At 45.2% G+C, this 13,145-nt stretch overlaps 1 protein-coding gene across 1 annotated transcript in view; it reads left to right on the top strand.

The window, feature by feature from the left end:
* Slc24a3 (solute carrier family 24 member 3) overlaps positions 1-13,145 on the top strand; it is a 472,748-nt gene that overhangs the window by 448,716 nt on the left and 10,887 nt on the right. Inside the window, 1 exon segment of the mRNA XM_038331148.1 lies at positions 621-733. Coding sequence (XP_038187076.1) covers positions 621-733 — 113 coding nt within the window.

Raw genomic sequence — 13,145 nt, 5'->3', positions numbered from 1 at the left:
ATGACCCCCATAATTAAGCCCACTCATAACATAGCACCTCCAAGTTGTCAGCAGCCAGTTCTCAGCACGTGACAGGTAAAGCTTTCCTGTGGACCCTGTCGACAGTGACACCCTTCCCGGCAACCACGCTCATTTCCCTGCCTGGTGGACACTGAGAGGCATGTATTTTAAGCAACAGCAGCAACAAAATTTATCACAATGTCCTATAGAAACTCTACTGATGGCGTTATCTTTATGTTACTCGGCTATTAAGAAGCAGTGAATTCAGGGTAGGACAGGTGGGAAACAGTGCTGTGATGTGCTAGTTAACAAGCCTGTGGACCCATGTTTGTGCTGTGGGGTTTACTTCTTCTGAAAGGGGGGCTCAGAAGTTCCAGTATTCTTGGAACCAAATATGGAATATTTTATCACTTACACTACCTTCATATCTGAAGTGAAGTCAGGAGTCAACAGGTTGTGGGTTCTCTGTATGATAATCTGCTGTTTATTATACCACTGATTCAAAGACATGGTCCAGCAAAATTACTACCAGGCTGCCAGACCAAAGACTCAGGAGAGCCCCTTGTGGATGCTTCCTACTGAGGTTCCCCTTCCTCCCTAATGGTCTCTTGTCCTTGCAGGGATGGGGGATATGGCCGTGTCCAATTCCATCGGGAGCAATGTGTTTGACATCTTGATTGGGCTGGGTCTTCCCTGGGCTCTGCAGACTCTGGCTGTGGATTACGGATCCTACGTGAGTGCTTTCCTTTGTAACTTCTTAAACCCAGACTAAACAGATGTCTTCAGTGGCCTTGGCCGTTGAACTGTTGTCTGCTAGTAAAGAAGGTGTGGAGATATTAACGTTGTGAGGGAGGCAAATTCCTCTGGTACAGGTCTTCCAGAGTCACACGTACGGAGACAGAGACGCAAGACCCTAGAGCAGAGGTCAGCAAACCTGTCTCAAACCGGACATAAGTACAGGCTGGTGTGGGGGGCTAGAGGGTCTCTGTCACAGCCACTGCCTCCGCTGCAGTAGCAGAAAAGCAACCACAGAACCCTATAGAAACTGAAATTGGAATGTTCAAAGCTTTCATGTTGTCGTATATCATGCTCATTTCTTTTCAACGATTTGAAGAGATAAAGATCACCTTAATTCATGAGCTCTGCAGAATCAGTCAACGGACCAGAATTGGCTGCAACCGCTAGCTAGTTGCATTGCATGTAAAAAGAGATGGTAGAGAGAAATCATCTAGGTGGAGTATCTTGAACAGGCGTCATCTTTTGGGTGGTCTCAGATTCCAAATAACCTTCCTTAATTCTGCCGGTCAGTGAGTAAGGTTGCTGTCAATCAGCCCCTATGATTGGCCCACATCAACCATACTCGCAACTGCGTGATGCATAAACTAAAATAGTGGCAGATGCCCGTAGGATACATAAGGACCACACAGAAGGCATACTTGTTTTGAGTGTTTAATTTTTCTCTGCATTCCTGAAGGAAAATCTTATATGGGAAATACTGCCAGGGGATCCCATGGACATCTTTTAAGTTGGATGATCCATCAGGAACCAATAACAGATTATACTCCAGCTAAGCTTTATTACAGCAAAGGATATGGAGACAGGGACAACAGGAAAAATGAAATGTATCCACACACTGGTGCCAGCTTCCAGTTCCTTCCCTGCCAGGTTGTACAGGCCCTGCTTTCTCTAACAGTGAACTCCAGGGACATGTGTGTGAGTTGTCTTGTACAAGGAAGTCCCCTGGAATCTGAAGCCTTTATGGGGCGCTGGTCAGGCAGGCACATTTCTACTCTAAGAACAGCTACAATCATTGAATCTCAGCACCCGGATGTACATCATCTAGCTTGCCTAGCATCCCCCTTTATTGCTCATGAACAAACCACCACCAACCAGCAGCATTCCAAGAGCAAGGATTGGCAGAAGCCTCCTGGGGGTGGGGGACTCTGTGTTAACACCTGCTGCACAGAAGGTCACGTTACTCTTTATTTGTTAGAGTGGTATCACTAGGTACTATTGATATACTGCAGGGCATTCAAAAGTTTCACTGGGGTAACCCAGCAACAGCTAATTTCCTGCTAAAATTCCATTGCAGATGTTCCCACTCTGACAGCGCCTAGGAACACTTCCAAAAGGAAACCCAGGGAGTGTGGCAAATTCCATCATGTGGCTCTGCTAGCTTTGAGGCCTTCTCTAGTGTAGGGAAAGCAAGGGCACAGGAGACAGTGCATGGAGGTGGCTAATGTCAGGTCTGTCCCATCCCTTTGTCCAGACCTCATTTGCCCACCAACTTGCGAGAAGGGTCTTGACATTTGTTTAGCTGTGTACCCAGGAAGGAGAGGAGAAGCTAATGGACCTCCTGGAGCAGTTTCCCGGCAGCTCCTCTGAGTGACCCAGGGCCCAACCCCATTTAACATCATTCTTGTTCATAAGCTGGGGACAGTGGTATCGAGTGTACTTAAGTTCAGTCATTAAGGCTGGGTTGTCACTTCCTTAAGAGACAAGGTCTGCCGATGCTAAGGGCATCTCCTGGGGTTGTCTACATCTGGCCCACCTGAACCTTTATCTTCTTAACACCTTTTTCTTAGTGGAGCAAACAATGCCTGTGATTAGTGGGAGATGGCAGCAGTGTTGGTAATTCTGTGCAGTGGCACTGGCTGATGCTCTAGCCCCCTGGCCATCCGTGACATGGAAGCCCTTGTTGTGAGGCTGGTGCAAATGAAGAAGGAATTTTTCAGTTTTATTACACTTTAATTACTTTAAATCTATACAGCTCTATGGAGTTTAGGGCTGCCTATGGGACACTGTAACTCCAGAAGATGACATTTAAATGACCCACCGTGTAGCCCAGAGAAGACCAGTGTTAGCTCCTTGGTTTATTTTCTCCTTCTAGTTTGTTTTAGATGACTAAGATCCACTATATGGATATTCATGTTACTTTTTTAAAAATATTTATTTATTTATTATGTATACAATATTCTGTCAGTGTGTGTGCCTCAGGCCAGAAGAGGGCACCAGACCTCATTACAGATGGTTGTGAGCCACCATGTGGTTGCCAGGAATTGAACTCAGGACCTTTGGAAGAGCAGGCAGTGCTCTTAACCGCTGAGCCATTTCTCCAGCCCTCATGTTACCTTTTTTACTTCTTACTAGATGAAACACATTTCGCTTAAAATTTCATTAGAAACCTCATCTTCAAAGGTGGCCCAGGATTGTAGCATCTGGGTTTCCCAGAAGGTACTTGGCCATGCTGCTGTTCTGGGACACTCACATGGCTTTGAATGTCACTGTCATGTTTAGTGAAGCCTGAGACGCCTTTGTACATGGGTCTGTGAGGTTTAGAGACCTATAAGCATTGCATATAAATCTGATGGCTCAGAATAATGATGTGGTTTTGATGACATTTTAAATTAAGTTACACTTTAATTTTGATGAACTGGATAATTAACCTTTATTTTTGCCATCCTGGAGAGTGAACCTAGGTCCGTGTACATAGTAGGTAAGGGCTCTACACTAAACTACATCTCCAATTCCTTGCTCTTTCAGTCATTATGAAAATATCTCACTATGTAACCCAAGCTGGCTTTGAACCCAAAATTATCCTGCCTAGGCCTCTTAAGTTCCTGGGTCACACTCCTACAGCATCGTGCCAGGCTTGCCCCTCATATTTAATTTGTCAGATGTCATGCCTGAGGTGTGAAGAAAGCTTTATGCTACCTGCAGACACTGGCCACAGGAGCTTCATGAGGACAACCACTGTCTTTCACAAATCCAGCTTCCTCACATCACAGCAGGAGTGGCAGGCACATCCCTGAGCAATGAAAACAAACAAACAAACAAAAAACTGTGTTGAATATAGCAGAGCTCACTCCGGAACTTCTTAATTTTCATTGGTGTTCACCAAACACTTCCTGATAACGAACAGGAGGGCCACCTCGGGTCAAGATGAGGCCCAAAACTCTGGGTGACTCATCCTTTGGTATTCTTTCCAACTGACACTAGAAATAAACATTGATCCAACCTCTTCAACCTCTCTCTCCCCTTCCCTCCCTCCCTCCCTTCCTTCCTACCTCCCTCCTTTTCCCTCTCTCCCTCCCTCCCTCTCTTAGGCAGGGTCTCAATATGTAGCCCAGGCTGACCTGGAATTCAGTGTGTAGACCAGGTTGTTCCCACAGTCATAGAAATCCATTTGTCCACTCGGGAGGCAGAGGCAGGCGGATCTCTGTGAGTTCGAGACCAGCCTGGTCTACAAGAGCTAGGTCCAGGACAGGCTCTAGAAACTACAGGGAAACCCTGTCTCGAAAAATCAAAAAAAAAAAAAAAGAAATCCATTTGTCTCTGCCTCTGGAGTGCAGGGATTAAAGGCATTTGCTACTGCCTGCTCTCTAGCATTTGTTCTTAAGAATGCTGCATGGCAGTAGGAGCTCTGTTCCTGTCGTCACCAAACAGCATCTCTGTCCTCAAACTGACTTACTGTGCTCGAAACATAAGTGCAGCAGTCACATGACCTCGACTTCCTTACAAAACCCTTGAGTATCTGCTGGTGGTTGGTATTCCTTGGTAAGAAAAGCAAGAAAGACGCCTTCAGCCCAGCTAAACATCAGCCACCCAGATCCACTGCAAGACATTCACAACCCTTCCAGTTTACTCCTGTTTTTTGCATGCTCCTTCCTCCCTCTTATCAAAGTTATGAAAAAGTTATTTTTTAAATGAGCTTTATCTGAAATCCAACTACTTCTGGTCTCCATCATTGAGAACTAGAAGACAGTGGTTACAACCAGGCAACCACAGAAGAAAAGAAACTGTGCTCTGAATACTAAATGTTTATCCCATCAACTCACTTGATGTGACAGACAGGAGCAGGAGACAGCCCTTGCAGTGTAAGGTCCACTGTATGCACCAGCTTCCATTGCTATAATGAAATAATAGAGACTAACTTAAAGAGAGCATAGATTTGTTTTGATTCGCAGGCCCCTTCAATGGCATGCATTCAGTGACCTAAGGACTGTCTGTGGGCACACCCCTTAAGGGTCGACACTACCCCATCAGCACTATCCCATTAGCACACAAACCTTTGGAGAAAATTATCTATATCCAAACCATAGCATCCTCTGTGTTTGTTGGGGGGTGTTTATTTTTTTTAAATTTTTTTTTTTTTTTTTTTTTTTTTTTTTTGGTTTTTCGAGACAGGGTTTCTCTGTAGCTTTTTTTTTTTTTTGAGCCTGTCCTGGAACTAGCTCTTGTAGACCAGGCTGGTCTCGAACTCACAGAGATCCGCCTGCCTCTGCCTCCCGAGTGCTGGGATTAAAAAGGCGTGTGCCACCGCCGCCCGGCTATTTTTTTAATTCTTAATTAAAAATTGTTTTCATGCCGGGCGGTGGTGGCGCACGCCTTTTTAATCCCAGAACTCGGGAGGCAGAGGCAGGCGGATCTCTGTGAGTTCGAGACCAGCCTGTCTACAAGAGCTAGTTCCAAGACAGGCTCCAAAGCCACAGAGAAACCCTGTCTCAAAAAACCAAAAAAAAAAAAAAGAAAAAAAAAAAACATTGTTTTCATGCAATATTTACATGCAATATATTTTGATTGTATTTTCCTCTCCTCAACCCTCCCAGTGATGATTCCATCTCCTTCCAACTTCATATTCTCACTCTGTCTCGTGTGCTCTCTCATTCATCTCCATCTCTCTCAAAACAAAAAATCAAAGAACAAACAAAAATCCAGTAAGACAAAAAAAAAAGCCAAATTTGTTTTGTTTTGACTGGGATGACAGGATCTGATCATAGAAGATAAAATCATAAACTCTCTAAAAACAGTTACAGTTCATCCCAAGAGAAAAATAAACAAGGTCCTTCTGCCAACTCTGAAATTTTCCTTGACCAAACATGGACATCAGGACTGAAACTGAAACTCAGTCAGCTACCATAGGTAATCCCCAGGCATCGCCTACCTTTCCTCTCCTCTGACAGCCCCCCAAAAGTATAGAGAATGGAAAATGGGACGTGCTCACAGCTCTGAGACATACCTTTTCCAAGTCACAATCCCTAATGACAGGGTCACACAATAAAACAAAACCTAGGTCCAGACTCACGTTTTCCATCTACAGATGACATAATTTGGGTCTCTTTGGCCATTCTGCTGAACTATACAACCGTAACTGGGCCCGTGGTGAAAATCTCCTCTGTCATGCCCAAGTTTGGTTGGGCAGATTGTAGAAGAAGGTGCCTCAGGTTGCATTGTATCTAAGCACAGCTGTCAGTGGTCAGTGCAAGGAAGACCTTCATTCACTTTCAAAAATACAGGCACTTAAGGACCTTTCCAAAGACCTCTCACCATCATTTACAAGCCCCGGGAAAAATCAAGATTTCATTTTGTGTGTAGACGGAGGCTGGGATCTGAGCTCATTCTCCTCTATCTAGGTATGTCATCACTTCTTGGTGAAAATGACCTTGCCTTGAATTTTATATGTTCAAAAGAAGTGTGATAAGCGTATTTTTGCAATACTATTAGCAACATAAGAACTATTTAGAAGCCATGGTTTTAAGGTTTTTGGAGTGTGTATTCTGGAAACTGTCTTCCACAGCAGTGATAGTGTTCACGATCAGGAAGCCTTCATGTGGAATCAGGAGGAAAAGGTAAATGAGCCAGAAACAAGGTCAGGAAAGTTGTGAGCTGAATCAGAGTAGCCATCAGCAAACCAGCCTTGGACTGTCGGCCCAAGCTTAATAGGCTGCTTTTAAACTTATTTCCCTCAAATAATTTACTTTCAGCTTAATAGGGCTTTTAATGAAAGAATTCTCATGAAAAAAAAATGCCTAAGTCTTACCCAAGAACCCCCACAGGCAGAGCACTCTGTCGGCATAGACATACTGCCCACCCAGCTTCATGCCACACACAATCTCCTCCCGCCTTTTTTAGAGTATCGACCGTGAACCATTGCTGCTGGGGTCTGAGTTTAGCATCTCACACACCATCTCAGTACTGGTTGAATTGGCACACAGTCCCTTTGTGTAGAATAGCACCTCGGAGCTTTGCCACAATCCTGGCCGTGTGACATTTGCATTCATGCAGTTGGTCCTGAGTTTCTAAGGAAAAGTTATATCTCCATTCCTAGATCTGGGACGAGCTTTGAGGTTATGCTCTATCTCAAATGAAATACTTCCATTGCCAGCAGCTGAGCTTCTTGACAAGGGTGGGCTTTAATTACATGGCAAACACAGGAAATAACGCTTGTCCTGATACTCCAGGAAATGATGCTTGGCCAAAACATGGTACAGCATTTGGCCACACTCAGGTGGGTCTTTTGTGTTGCCCAGAAGCCCGGGGTTCACAAAAGCACAGGGACTTCTATTCCTTCTTCTCTCTAGGAACTTCTGCCCTTCATTATGAAGGTCATCCTGCAGGTATCAGCTTAGATATCAGGGGGGAATCTCCCAAGCCCAAATTGAGTGCCACTCTTGTGTTCTTCAGCATGCAGATGTGCAAGTGTTGGGGTGTCTAGAGAAAGAGGGAGCCTATTGGGACAAAGAGAGAGTTAATGCAGAAACACTGAGGGAGATCATGCTCAAGAAGAAAAGAAAGTCCAGGTTGTGGGGGTGTAGGATGCGATAAACAGGAGCTGCACCAATGACCTCAGCTGGACAGAGGGCCTACATTTCACACCAAGTGAAATACAGTTCTGATCCCATTCTGCAGATCAGAAAGCCAAGATCCAGGAGAGGGTTATGTCCCACAACCGGAAAGGCATCATTGCAAATACCCATAGTGCCGCAGCAGCAGGCAGAGGTGTGTTGGCGATGGGGTAGAAATCCAGGCTGGTTTTATCTAAGTTTGAATCTTTGCTGAAAGACAGAGTGGCGTCTACTTGTTAAAGACAAGGTGGCTTCACATACGTCATCTAAAGAGAGAAGGAACTAGGAGGGGCAAGCACTGCTGACTAGTTCCACCTCTCAGTGGTCCACAGACACTACAGGGGCTGTGGTCTCCACTCTCTCCCTTGGCTAAGTGAGTGATGTTTCTATAGTAAGTTTGTCTCAGGCTTGGAATGTTCTGGGTCCTTTCCTGAGGAAAATCCCCTGTACAATCACTGTGTTCTCCTAGCTTTCATGGGGTTCCTTAAGTGGTCAGTACCCCAAGCCCATCTGGTCCAGGAGCATCACTATGTGGCTATGTGCTGAGGTGCAGGACCCATTTGTAAGATGGCACGGATACATGGAAAGGGAAAATAGGACGTACTTGCTACAAGCATTTGGTCTGCCCTCATCTGCACCCTGACTTGTTCCCAAGAGAGAGGCTTCATTTCAGAAAGGACACTCAAGGGCCTCCTTCCATTTAGCTTGACAGTAACCGCAAAACATCTTTCCACATCTCTGACATCAAAAGCGAGCAGCCTGTGTGGGTTTAATGACCTCTCCCAACCTCTGGAGAGACCTGCCGACAATTCTGAAGCAATTTTTCCATCTTGTCCAGATGGGATTCCCAAGTCATAATTATGGGATAATTACCATCCCAGCCTCTGCTCTGCCTGACGTTAGGTTCTCACACTCAGCAGTGAGGAACACATGCATTTTTACGGATTTTGACATCTCTATCCTCTATGGCTTGCTCGGAAGCCAGCTAGTTACCTAAGTGCCCAGAATAAATAATCTTAAGAGTCAAGTTGGGGAAACGAGTTCTTCTTATACCATTATGGTGATGCACAGCATTGTGGTAAGATTTCACAGAACCAAGGAAATCAGGACAGAGCTCATGTTTCTGAGATGGGGTTTAGAAATGTACAATAAATAAATAAAATTGTACAAGCAACAGTAGTAGGAAGGTCTGTCCTTTTCTGCATGAGCTTACTCCAAAATCCACAGAGATAAAAAAGACTTTACAGCTAGTTCATGCTTTCTTGTAGCAAGCACTAATAGAACGCCTACTATGCATTGGGGTGCTATGGTAAGCAGACCAGATATCCCTGTGCTTCTTGAATGACAGCCTGGGGGAGGAGCCAAGTATATAAGTAAATCCAAACAAAGCATGTGGTACTTGCCCTTCAGAAAGTAACTGTGCAGAACGTAAGGCAGTGTGAGTCTGGGGTCGGAGGACCTGAAACACTGGTAAGAAAGTAGCATTTGTTATGTGTCTAAGATTATCTGAGCAAGCATTTTTGAGAAGACTTTTCCAAGCAGACAGAAAGAAAAAACAACAACAACAACTTGTAAAAGCCCAAGATGTGAGAAGTCTTGGCACACTGGTGAATGCCACACTACCCAGGGTAGCTCCTCCAGTTATGGTAGAGGGAGGGGAAGAGTTGAAGGTGAATGGTAGGAATGAAAGTGGAGACAGAGCAGTCATGTGGTCAAAAAAAAACATTGTAAGCCATAATAACAGAAAGAGTAGAGGGGTGTTTGAGAGATAAAGACATGATAAAGTCATGAGGCCCCTTCAGAAAGAAAAGAATGTCCCGGGCATGGTAGTACACAGTTTAGTCCTAGCAACCAGGAGGCAGAAGCAAGTAGATCTATGGTGAGTCCAGCCAGCCTGGTCTACATAGTAAGAGTTCCAAATCAGCCAGGGCTGCACAGTGAGACCCTGTCTAAGAAAAAGAAAAAAGACATAAGACTATGAGAACTACACAGAGAAGGGGCTGGAACCAGGCAAAAGTGGTGGCAGCAAAACCAGTAGGAAGCATTTGCAGTAAAGACAAACTAGCATGATGCTATCTGTGTAACAAGAGGTCCTGAAAGCATAAATGGGTAATATCTATTCCTCACCCATGCACCTGTGTGTTGACGAGTGTTTCACTGATCTGGCCTTGGCTCCAAGCTTCAGATGACTCAGCTCCAAGTGTCTTTTACCCTTGTTGGACCAGTGGCCTCCTAAGACACATTCTTATGATAAAAAGCTGAAACACAAGAAGCCATGCCCAACTGTGCTAACACATTTCAAATGTTTGTTTCTATCAGGTCAAGCCTACTTGTGTTCTGTCAGCTAAAGCACATCACCAGCCAGACCCCACATCAGAAAGGCAGGGAACTACTTCTGCCCACTGGGAGGCTATAGGAGTAGGGACCTGTAACCCTAACACAGGGGAGAGGGGGGAGACCAACAGTTCACTCTGTATCAGTTGTAGCACTGGAGCTAGGGAATAACAGATGTTAAGCAAAAGACACAGAAACAATGCACACAAACCCTTGGGTGTTAGTGAGGTGAGATGGTCATAGTCAGTCAGTACTGGAGTGGCCATTATGGACAGTTTGGGTTTTACCATCAGGACTGGTGAGGATTTTAGTAAGGTACCTCACTTTAAATTTTGGAGGTGTCATTTGATACTGTTTGAAATCCTACGGGAAGAAGTCAAGAGTGGAAGATGGAAGGCCAGTCCGGAAGCTGGAGTTGAGATGGTTGAAATAGAAATGGGAATAAATTGGGTTCTTAAAGGAAGAAGTGATAATTAAGTTCTCTAACAGCTGCATGGTGAAGATACGAGGAAAACAATCAAGGGATGGTTATTTGTGGTGCCCTTCATGGAAAGGGAAGACAAGATGAGGGACTCATTTAAGAGAAATACAGAGTTCCCATTTAAAATGGGTCACGTTTGATGGGTTTCAGTGTCGTCCTGGTGGAAATGTCAAGCAGACAGTGGACTGGTGTGGAGTACATGAAAAGTTCCACGGAGAGGCCTCTGTGGCTGGGAATGCTTGCAAGTCAACAGCAGTGAAATGCCTTCTAGAGGCTAAAACTAATAAAGGAAATAAATGTAGATAGAGAAGAAAGCCACAGCTATGTCCTAGTAATGCAAAAAAGAAATCTCTCGGCAAAAGGGGATGTGGTCATTCAGAAATGGGGGGGGGGGGCGACTGCAAGAAAATGAGTCAGGGGAACCGGAAGAATGCCTCGGGCCTTTTCCAAGTTCTCCAAGACCAGCTGCCCTCCATCTTCTCCAGAAGTCTTACAGAAGAGCATGGGGTGACATCTTTGATGAGTCTTTCCTTCACTCTCCAGCAGAGGGCAGGAGCTATGTGTCCCTCCCAGAAAAGGGCTTCTTGTGAGATGGATCAATAATCCATTCAGTTCTTGATATCTTCCTGTCATTCTTGCCTCTCTTCCTCGGCAAGTTTTCCTAATCAAATTCCCAATACCTGGGATCGTCTCTGTGTGTTAGAGCCAACCTCTCCTAGCCCAACCCCTGGAGTTTTCCCAGTGCTGGAGCCGGTTCACATGAGCTCGAGAGGAGCAACTGCTTGCACCTCTTCAACCCACCTGTAGGGATGTCCTGTTGGCCGTTTGAAATTGCCTGAGATGGACGTATTTCCACCATAAAACTCAACAAAATGAGAAAGTCAGTGGTGGGGACAGTCTACATTTTCACATGACCTGAACAGAGGACTTAGAGGTAGTGTGGTAGCATTTTAGTGGATGGCACATGTCACAGTTATTCTGAGAGCGCCCCCTAGGAGCTATATTACCATCACCAATCCCCATACATTTGGTTTTTGGATTCCAAGCTCTGTGTTTGAAAACTTTAGTGATGTTTGGGAAAAGGAATGGTCTTTCATGATCCTCCTGTAGAAAGGCTGGTGTGGAAAACTGTTGGGTCTCAATTTTCATTAGTTTAAGTGTCTCAGAGCTGATGCAATCCTGAGGCAAGATAGGCCAGAAAACGCCACCATGGGAGTGAGGAAGTAGACAGGATGACGAAGCAGCCAGCAGCAGCTGTATTAACAATCCAGTTATCTTACAAACAGCTAGAGCTGCATCCCCACAGAGGGACATTGTGTGAGACTCTCCTGGGGGATGTGAACGAATATCTACTCACTCTAGAAAAGCACAGTGTATCTAGAGCACAGTAACAGATACACCAAAGGCCAACTCGATGAGCCACTGAGTCTCAGGTTGTGTACAGGAATATGGGTGAGGGGTTACTTAAGGATGACTCAAGGACAACGGCATCACTGAAAGCCCACTGCTAACCCACAAAAAATGATAGCCTAGAGCTCTCAAAATAAGCAAGCAGTTGGACAGGTCAAAGAGCCTCCTCTCCTGGGTAATCCTTATGCTTATATGATATTGCAAAAAGGGGCCTTGTGAACCTTCTAAGTTTCAGCTCTTCCAGACTTCTAAGTGTTGTTTACTTCCTGAGTATGGCATGTGTCCTCCTCCCTCCAAGAGAGAGTGTTTCATCATTGATAGACAAAGGAGCTCTGAGAAGCTGAACAGCCTTGTCTCTGAATGGCCCATCTGAGGGGCAGGCAAGCTGAGGTCACACCTTTTCCTAGGAGTCTCCGTAAAGATTAGCTGCCTGGAAGTTCAGCAGTTGAGGAAGACATCTGTAGATGCAGAGGAAGCACTGGATGTTGAGAGGTAGCCGGTAGACATTCGGAGTGGGGAGGCTGACCAGTGCAATGATTTTAATGTGTTCCCCAACTGCTTATCATTTAAAATGTAATCCTCAAAGTCATGTGTTAATGGTGTTTGGAAGGGGGCCATTTCAAAGGCAGTGAATGGGGCTAGGTACAGTCAAGAAGATGGTGGCGTTGGTAGGTTTTAAGAAAAGGAGGGGGGCTGGAGAAATGACGCAGCAATTCCGAGCACTGACAGCTCTTCCTGGGGACCCTTGTTTGATTTCCAGCCCCCACATGGTGGCTCACCACCTTCTGTAACTCAAATCCCAGGGGAACTGAAACCCTCTTCTGGCCTCAGTGGGCACTGTATGACATAGTGCACAGACATATACGCAGACAAACACCCAATCACATGAAATCATACATGAAACATTAAAGAAAACATTAAAGAAAAGGGAAAGAAGAAAGACTTGAATAGCATGATTACTTTGTCCCACCATTTGATAACACAGAGCCAAAGACGAGTGCGCTCTCTCTCTCTCTCTCTCTCCTCTCTCTCCTCTCTCTCTTTTCTCTCTCTTTTCTTTCTCTCTCTCTTCCTCTCTCCTCTCTCTTCTCTCTCTCTCTCTCTCTATCTCTCTCCTCTCTCTCTCTCACACACACACACACACACACACACACACACTAAAATACAGCAGAGATACCCCTTACCATTATCAGATGCCAAGCAAATGCTGGTGCCATGCTTTCAGACCTTCCCAGCCTCCAGGATGGTGAGGCATATAAAAATCTACTCTTTATAAGCAAATTGGTCTTAGATGT

This window comes from Arvicola amphibius, chromosome 5, assembly GCF_903992535.2.
Source record: "Arvicola amphibius chromosome 5, mArvAmp1.2, whole genome shotgun sequence".
NCBI lineage: Eukaryota > Metazoa > Chordata > Mammalia > Rodentia > Cricetidae > Arvicola > Arvicola amphibius.
This window is presented reverse-complemented; position numbering and strand designations above follow the sequence as displayed.